Source organism: Sinocyclocheilus grahami, unplaced genomic scaffold (assembly GCF_001515645.1).
Source record: "Sinocyclocheilus grahami isolate Dianchi unplaced genomic scaffold, SAMN03320097.WGS_v1.1 scaffold2512.1, whole genome shotgun sequence".
NCBI classification, from domain to species: Eukaryota; Metazoa; Chordata; class Actinopteri; order Cypriniformes; family Cyprinidae; genus Sinocyclocheilus; species Sinocyclocheilus grahami.
Window position 1 is genome coordinate 54,660 of NW_015507691.1, and position 9,800 is coordinate 64,459.

The 9,800-nt window shown below is 34.8% G+C and overlaps 1 protein-coding gene across 1 annotated transcript in view; it reads right to left on the minus strand.

Moving 5' to 3' along the window:
- Window positions 1-9,800, minus strand: part of LOC107575213 (uncharacterized) — a 21,302-nt gene that overhangs the window by 6,982 nt on the left and 4,520 nt on the right. The window contains exons 4-16 of the mRNA XM_016261622.1: window positions 9,607-9,798; window positions 9,264-9,380; window positions 8,857-8,886; window positions 7,630-7,659; window positions 6,516-6,545; window positions 6,226-6,249; window positions 5,232-5,258; window positions 4,687-4,716; window positions 4,441-4,470; window positions 2,503-2,526; window positions 2,281-2,310; window positions 1,969-2,007; window positions 1,226-1,264 (exon numbers count right to left, since the gene is read on the minus strand). Of these exons, the coding sequence (XP_016117108.1) occupies window positions 1,226-1,264; window positions 1,969-2,007; window positions 2,281-2,310; window positions 2,503-2,526; window positions 4,441-4,470; window positions 4,687-4,716; window positions 5,232-5,258; window positions 6,226-6,249; window positions 6,516-6,545; window positions 7,630-7,659; window positions 8,857-8,886; window positions 9,264-9,380; window positions 9,607-9,798 (642 nt within the window). The remainder of the gene's footprint in view (window positions 1-1,225; window positions 1,265-1,968; window positions 2,008-2,280; window positions 2,311-2,502; window positions 2,527-4,440; window positions 4,471-4,686; window positions 4,717-5,231; window positions 5,259-6,225; window positions 6,250-6,515; window positions 6,546-7,629; window positions 7,660-8,856; window positions 8,887-9,263; window positions 9,381-9,606; window positions 9,799-9,800) is intronic.

Below are 9,800 nucleotides of genomic sequence, written 5' to 3' on the forward strand. Positions count from 1 at the left end.
GGTCACATTACAGTGGAGTCAGCTGTCTTAACCGTGGCTTGTGTACTGCACACATACCAGCTTCATCACTGTGTCTGTCACGCAGCTCTGTTCCCCTTTCGGGCTCTGTCTTTACATTTATTTTTAAAGATGAAGCTCGCGATTATGGTATGGGGCGGTACATTTCCGACGAGTGCTGGGGGTGTTTGGCCAATCACAATGCACTGGGTCAGCTGGCCAATCAGAGCAGACTGCACTTGTCGGAAGGACGGACTTTGTAGAAAACGAAGCATTTGAGAGAGGCGGGGCATAGAGGACCTACAATAATGTACAGTATTTGAAAAATAATGTGTTTTTTGAACATTAAAGCATGTCAACATATTCTGTTACACCAAATACACAAAATAATGATCTTTAAAAAAGCATCATATGACCCCTTGGACACATTTTGCTGTATCAGTTGTAATACTTACATTTACATTTAGTCATTTAGCAGACGCTTTTATCCAAAGCGACTTACAAATGAGGACAATAAAAGCAATCAGAACTAACAAAAGAGCAACAATATATAAGTGCAAATGACAAGTCTCGGTTGGTCTAACGCAGTACACGTAGCAAGGTATATATATATATATATATATATAATACACACACATATACACACACAAAGAAAAACAAGTAGATAGAATAGAAAAAATAGAAAGCGTGTTTTTTTGTTTGTTTTTTTTTTATTAAAAAAAACGTAGATAAATAGATAAAGTAGAATTTAAAGAATAGAGAGTGCTAGAGTTAGAGGGTCAAATAAACATGGAACAGGTGTGTTTTTAGCCGATTCTTGAAGATGGTTAAGGACTCAGCTGCTCGGATTGAGTTGGGCAGGTCATTCCACCAGGAGGTAACAGTTAATGTAAAAGTCAGTGAAAATGATTTTGTGCCTCTTTAGGATGGCACAATAATGCGTCATTCACTTGCAGAATGCAAGCTTCTAGAGCAGGGTTCCTCAAATCTTGCCCTGGAGGGCCAATGCGCTGCAGAGTTTAGCTCCAACCCTGATCAAACTCACCTAACTGTGATTTTTCAATGATGCTGAAGACATTGATTAGCATGCTCAGGTGTGTTTGATTAGGGTTAGAGCTACACTCTGCAGGAAAGTGGATCTCGTGGGCCAGATTTGAGGATCCCTGCTCTAGAGGGCACACAAGTCTGAAGTAATGAATTTAGGTTAAATAGAATTTAATTTACTTACCTATTTCTTGTTCAAAGATCTCCACTTCATCTATTAAAGCTGCACACGGAATTACATTATATTAGTTAAATTCATAATTTATTTGTTGAAATACCTGAACCATCTTAATGCTAATATCTATTAACTTTAGTTAATAGATATTAGCATTAAGATGGTTCAGGAGGCTGATAGAGTGTCCTTAAATACAAATAAAGAGACCTTTATGAAAAGTGACTCAAGTCAAATTTTAAGTAAGTCATTAAGAACAATGCTGATGTAAAAGCAGGGGACGGTGATTTATAAAAATGTATTTATCGGTAAAAATGTATATCCCAATATGCTTCCCTAAGCCTGCCTAAATCGGTTCATCTTTTGTTGTTTTATTGACAGTGATACAGACAGCAGCAGGTTTATTAGACTGCTGTCCCTTTAAGATAGTAATGCCTAGTCCGATTCATTTCCGTGAACCAGCTCTTTCGGACAGTTTGATTCAATGAACTGGTTCAAATAACTTTAATCGGTTCCTTATGTTACATACGACTAAAACTGTATCAATGAAACATTAAAGTTATTTGTGTGAATGCATATTGCTGATTACTGCCTTTCATTCACTCAAGTTAATGATATATGTGATAACAGTTTCATTTGCTGATCCTTTATTGATGGATATGACTGAGTTTTTTGACAATTACTAACCATTGGCAAATAACTTTTAAGTATAGTACTTAAAACACATTTCTTCCTGTATCAGTTGCAATACTTACGTGTTTTTTGTTCGGAGATCTCCCCTTTCTTTGTCAAAGCTGCACACAGAAACACAGAATTAGTGAGTGATCAGATGAACATGTCAAAAACACTGAGAAGACGCTGTATGATTCTTAATGTGCTTCTAATAATCCCTTCATCATCTGCATGACTTAACAACAGACATCCACAGCACTTATTGGTTAATGTTAATTTATATACATTTTAACATCAGTTAAGTGATGTGTCACATCCAAGACATTTTTATATCAGGGCTACATTAACTCTATACTGTAGCATTTTTCTCTGATTGTATCAGCTGTAATACTTACACATTTGCTTTAATCGTTCAGAGATCTTGCCTTCATGTCACAGCAGCACATAGAAACAGAAACGAGGAGATTATGAGTGAATGAACAGATGAAGTTCTCTGACCTCATTTTTTTACAGAAACACTAAATGACTAAGCATTGTCATATATACATGGACAACTATATTGTACATTGTAGCACAATAAAGCTAATTTTTCTCTTTATATCAGTTTTAATACTTACACAATTCTTGTTCACAGTACTTCGCTTCATGTCACAGCAGCACATAGAAACAGAGAAATGAGGAGATTTGAAGTGAATGAACAGATGAACATGACAGAAACATTGAGAAGATACTGTGTGATTCTTCATGTCCTTCTAAAAATCACTTTATGTTAATGACTTTATATGAATTATCAGTAACAATTACTGTAATGTTTTGTGTGAACATTAGTTTAGGCATCATTAATGCGATTTAAATGGGTCATGGCATGAGTAATACAATTATCCTTGATCTTTTGACATAATACAGGTCTGTGTACCGTTAAAAGAATAGTTCACCCCAAAAATGATATTAAAATTATATTGCTTTACACATGCTTATAGATCATTAAATCCAATTATTTTAGATCATTAAAAGTTGTATATACCCCTCCCTTTCTGTCAGTGTATCTGTTTCACACTCTTGCCCTTCTAGAGTAACCCCTTCATTGCATAAACACTAAAAACATGTGTAATTAATATACCATATAAATACAGTATATAAATGATCTAATGGATGTATAATGCAAGACTAGGCAAGGAAATATTGTTGGATGAGGCTTCCCAAGATATGAAAGAGAACATAGAAAGCAGCTGTTCTGAGGTAAAGGCCATTTATGAAGAGCTTTTATTGATCAAAATATAAATTAATCAAATATAATCAATGTGAATATAGCCATTTATGTATCAAGTTAGTCTACTATTATAAGCATGTATCTGCCTGTGTGTGTAGAGGCCTGCATGAATAGAATGTGCAGACATTCGGTTTATCACAAAGCTGCACATCCTGTTTTGACAAAAAATATATAATGGGCCTCTTCCTTTAACGTAACATCAATTGTGGCCTCCAGTCTGCTTGCAGGAAGCAGACTGGAGGCATAGCCAAGAAAAGGTAAACAATGACATGATGTAAGACATGTATGGAACACGCCTTGAAGGAAATCCTCTATAAAAGATTGTGCAGACAGACTCTCTCTGCAGAGCCTCTCGACTGCACTATCTCTGATAATAAAGTCTATTTTTCTGGCATCCAAACCCCAAGACTTCAAGAGTGATTCTTTATAGAAACTGCAGGAGCCACCACAACTCCTGAACTAAACTTGTGACGCAGGATTGATGCATGCGTATCGATTTTGGGATTCATTTTTAGAAGAGCACAAAGGCAACATGAAGGGCTAGCAGCAGATGAAGAGAGGAAGAACCTTGGCCTGATGTTGGATTGAACATGGACTCAACAGGTTCCTTATGAAGACCACTGTCTCATCAATCAAAATACAGTTAAACCCATTCTAGCATCTACTCAGTCAAAAGAAACAAAGCTGTGGCTGAAGCAGTTGCATTTTGGAAAGTTTTAGCACTGCTGGAAAAACAATAAAGGGAAGCAGCAATGGCAAAAAGGAAATGGAACCAATTATAATCACTGGCAAGTCAACACTGAGCATTCATTTTGACGCACGCATCCAGTTTAAACAGCTTGTTCGTGTCTCTGTAGATTTCAAAAAAGATCCCAACGTCAGGAACAAGTGGATGGTTTATTTTTAATGACATCCCGGATCACATCGAAGGATTATGCTTGTTCTGAACATTTCGATTTGTAAACGAGGCAGTGTTATGGAGAGCTTGCAAGAAACCCAGTTGAAAGATGAAGCAGCAGCTGCATCACAAACCGTGAGTTAACACTTTCATAAATTTTGTCTGTAAGTGATGGTTTTGTAACACTTATGCAATAGTGAGGGACACGTTTTCCTATGCAATGACATTAACCAATCATAACAGTGACCAGTATATTAATGTCACGCAGCTCAATCCTCAATACCACACTAAATCAAACAAAAGTTTGGAAAACTATATTGTATATTTATACTCTATTGTAGCACAATAAAGCTCATTTTCTCCTGTTGCTTCAGCTGTAATACTTACACATTTGCTTTAGTCGTTCAGAGTAATCCGCTTCATGTCACAGCAGCACAGCCAAAGAGAAATGAGGAGATAAGTGGGGTTATCAAATGATCATGACAGAAACTACTGGACAATCAAACATTTCATTAATGATTGCACTAAATCAAACACAAGCAGAATTAATGGTAAAAAAACAATGAAATATTATACATTTAAACTGTAGCACTATAAAGCTTTTTTTCTGTCTGTATGAGCTATACAACTTACAAATTTCCTTTAGTTTATCAGAGATCTTCACTTCATGTCACAGCAGCACATAGAAACAGAGAAATGTGGAAATTCTAATTGAATGAACAGATGAACATGACAGAAACACTGAGATGTGCTTCTAATAATCACTTCGTCATCTGTACGACTTTATATTTATGATCAGTAACAATTACAGCATGGTTTCTCATCTCTGGTCCTCGAGATCCACTCTCCTGCTCCAACCCTGATCAAACTTACATGCATGTAGCTTTCTAATAATCCTGAAGACCTTTATTAGCTTGTTCAGGTGTGTTTGATTAGATTAAATCAATACTTGAAGGACAGAGTTCAGAACCCCTGAATTACAGTAATGGTGTATGTGTGAACATAAGTTAAAGCCATCATTAATGTAAATTAATGTGAACAGTACTTCCACAGCATTTACCATGTCATGTAAATTTATATATATAACATTTATAATATACTGTATAATTACTGATGATGAAAAATCATATTTTATTTATATCTTATTTTTCTCTGGCTGTATCAGCTTTAATACTTACATGTTTGATGGTGTTCAGATATCTCAGCTTCATGTGTCACAGCAGCACATAGAAACAGATGAACATGAAGATACTGTGATTCTTTGGTGCTTCAATAATCACTTAATCATGTAAATAACTTTGTATCAACAATACAGTATGTTACATCTTGACTTATAGTAATGCTGTAGGTTAACTGGCTAGTTTTTTATTGAACTATGACTGAAAATAAATAATTAAATAACAATAACAATATTAATAATAAAGTGCACTTTAAATACCCAGATGATGCACTTAATTAACCAAAAAAAGAAAAGAAAAAAGAAATGTGGAATGTTGGACACAGTGTTGGGGGCATCGCATTACAGTAACACGAGTTGCATAATCAGATTACTTTTTTACGTAACTAGTGAACTAATGCATTCCGAGTTACTTTTCCAAAAAAGTAACATCAGTTTTTTTTGTTTTCTACGGTGGCCGAGAGAACTCAAACAAAAAACACACACACAAGGAAGCCCAGCCCAGATGAGAAAAGTAATGCAAAAGTAATGTAACACATTAATTTCCATAAAAAGTAACTAAGTAATGTAATTAGTTACATTTTTAGGGAGTTACGCAATATAATACATTACATTTAAAAGTAATTTTCACTGGACACTTCATACACTCATTCACAGCTTTAATTACAGAGCAGACGGGGAGCGCTACCCAGATTATGAAAGACAAAATAAATATAAAATTCACACAATACACAGTTGAGGATAGTGCATAAGTACATTGTGTATATTGCCTCATATGGCACTCCAGTCTGTTACTATAGCAACATTTTCCCACCCTAAACATGACATTGAACAAAGTTACATGTGAATGGTCAGAGTAAAAATATAAATTTTCTCTTTAAAATGTAGAGAAGTTAAAGTAAACAAAATATATTGTTATCAACTTTGTTGTCATAATACATGTATGAACTATTGTTGCACAATATTACTCTTGCTGTATCAGTTTTAATACTTACGCAATACTTTTTCACAATCCTCGCCTTCATGTCACAGCAGCATATAGAAACAGAGTATTAAAACAGTATTAACCAACTAAAACAAACAGTATTTACCAACTAAAACATATGTCTTGCTCATTGTTAGATAATGTTAGTAAATGCATTACCTAACATTAACTAAGAGGTCTTTATTGTTACATGTCACTTATAATACTTATCACATAATTAACTAGTAAACATTCTTTTATTTATTTTAAACATCAGTTAAGTGTCACACCCATTATGTTTTTATATTTAATTCAACTTACTCATTTGCTTTAGTTGTGTAGAGATCTCGGCTTCATGTCACAGCAGCACATAGAAACAGAAATGTGGAGATCATAAGTGACTGAACAGATGAACGTCAGAAACACTGAGAAGATAATACGTGATTCTTCATGTGCTTCTAATAATCATTTCATCATCTGCATGACCTTTTATTAACAATCAGTAATTCCGCCTCTGAGCTACAATAATAGGTCTGTAAAAATATCTAAATACCAATTCAAATGCAGGTTTTGAAAATAAATAAATAAATTGCCTTAAAGTTTGAATCAAATAACGCTGCTTGAATAAAATTAAACTATAACAAGTCCCCTGTCCGGTCCAATTCTTTCCAATTTTGTCAATTTTATCACAAAATTCAAACTATAAATGTAATTCTGATGTTCTTTAATGTGGCATGACAGACCGCAGTGAGAAGCACAAGTGAACCGATCATCTCTTCCTCTTTACTACTAGTTATAACACAAAATAAACATACATGAACATCAGAAGGTATGTTAAAAGAAACAAAAGAACTTACTGAAAACTTATTTTATTATGTCTCAGTGTTTCAACCAAGGAAATAAGTCAATAAAACAGGTTGTACATGTACAGCCAATGTCACATGTAGTTGTACTCATTTTTTTTATTCAGTGGTGGAAACGGGCTTCTATATGTAACACTGTTTCTTCCTCTGATATGCGTAAATGAAAATTGAAATAAAATATATATTTATTGTTCTGTGGAGAGCCAACCTTTCTCCATTCTGTTAATATTGTTGCTTCTGGTTTGTGCACTGTAATTCACAGAAAGTCTACAAAATATGTTGTCACCCAAAAATGTCACGTATTTGCCTCATCTAAAATATACAGCACATTTATAGACTGATATTTTTCTGATGTCTGGACTCGAGGGCTTTAGAAAAATATAAACAGATGGTTCAATATATTGGTAATGAATACATTCTATGAGAAAGTATATTTAAAGTTTTGACTGAAAATGTCACACCCATAACACTGGAATTGCTCAAATATTGATGAAAAATCATAGTACACATTTAAATTCTACTGTAGCACAAAAAAGCTCATGTTCTCCTGTTGTTTTAGCTGTAATACTTACACATTTGCTTTAGTTTTTCAGAGATCCCCGCTTCATGTCACAGCAGCACAAAGAAATAGAAAAACTAGGAGATTAGGAGATTACACATAAAATGTATTTGTAAGTCACACACACCAGATAAAACTCAAGATAACCGAGCAAAGGACTATGATTTTATGCCAACTGCTGCTGAAATTATATATTTCTGTGAGCTTCAATAGTAGAAGAACAACACAACAAACACTGAAAATGATTGATGCTCAACCCCTAATAACACAAAAAGACAATCAAACACAGATCTAAATGTAGTTGTTGTAAATTCAGCAGTTTAAACAAAGATTCAGATTTTAATTCAAAGGTATCAATGTCATACAACTCAATACTGGACAATCACACAATTCATTAAAGGCACAATATGTCATTTTCGCCACTAGAGGGCGCGTATTCAAAATAAACAAAGAGACAAAGGCGTAGTTTGATGACGCCGACTGTGAAATCATGGGAGTTTTGGTCTTCATCCCCACAACCGATGCAATCTGACGGGACTCGGGCAGAAATCATGTTCATGGATGAGCTAATGATTTATTAACGTAGTAGAATAAAGCAGGGTGAGGCTGAAAGCCGTCGAAGCGAAACGAGGCCGCTGAACGAGTGCGACACACGGGTTGAAAGCAGCGGAGCTTTTATTATGCCACAGTCAACCGCTTCCGCTCCTTCCGGTCATGCGTATGTGGGCAAAAAAAAAAGCAGCGCTGTTTTATCATACTAGATACATTAGAAAGTTCTGTTATAATGCTACTCTGTGCGGTCGTCACCGGTCTATTAAAACGCACAACATATTAAAATGTCTTTGGTGTTTCCATGTTTTCTACAAAACAAAACCGGAAATCGAGGGGTTATGAAGTCATTGACAGGCGACACAATGACACTATAGACACGCTACGTGCCACTAGTTAAAATTGCTTATTTCTCTGGATTTAAACATTCTTCGAAACATTTGGGATAATGTAAGTACACAAGTCAGCAAAATATATAACACTGTTCTAGTGGTTTTTGGATATTTTAATAAAAAAAACTTACATATTGTGCCTTTAACTACTACACTAAATCAAATAAAAGGGGAACATTTATAATATATAATTACTGACAATGAAAAAGCATATTTTACATTTAGACAACTGTAGAACTATAAAGTTCACTTTCAAAGTACAAGTTCACTTTTCTGTCTCTATCAGCTGTAATACTTACATGTTTCCTTTTGTCGTTCAGAGATTTTCACTTCATGTCACAGCAGCACATAGAAAGAAAAATTAGATTATATGTGAATGAACAGATGAACATGACAGAAACACTGAGACATAACACATCATATTACTAAACAAATCTGTCATTATTTACTCGCCATCTTCTTACAAACGTGTATGGCTTGATATTAAAGAGTCTTTATGCAGCTCTTTTCCATGCAATGAGTTTATGACCATCAGAAAGATAGAAAATTATATTTGAAACACCAGAAATGTACAATAAATCTCCATATGACTTGTGAATTAGGCAAGTCTTACTATTATGAAAGCTTCATGTGCAGTTTAAGCACTTTAATCTACTGCAACAGAGTTAATTTTACTCTTTCTTCCTGTATCATCTGTAATACTTACACTTTTGATTATTTAGATCAGAGTTCTTGCGACAATAAAATAAAACGCCAGCAGCTGCAGTTGCAGCCATTAGCAGAAGAACAATCACTGCTACAACACCTGGAGACAGACCTGGTTCTGTAATGATAAAGAGAGACATTAGTGTGAATGTGCATCTGATCTATAACACTATTATATGTTTTGAGTTCTGAATGTAACTGTATAATGTCTTTGTACACTCAAGCTTTTCTATTTTAAAGGAAGGTTTGATTTCTCATGATCCGAGCCCTTTAAAGTCACATCATCTGAATTAATCTCAGACAGCTGATAAACAATCATTACTTCAAAACACTTGAATGCTCACCACTGACAGTTACAGTGAATCTATTGTATGAAGTCTGTTTGTTGCTGCTGATCTTCGCTTTATAAAATCCAGAGTCTGTGGTTCTGGTGCTCGTGATGCTCAGAGATCCAGTCTGGTCATTCAGCTGCAGTCTGTCTCTGAATCGCTCATCATAATATAATGGTGAGCTCTTGGCCTCTATATCATGTTTAGCT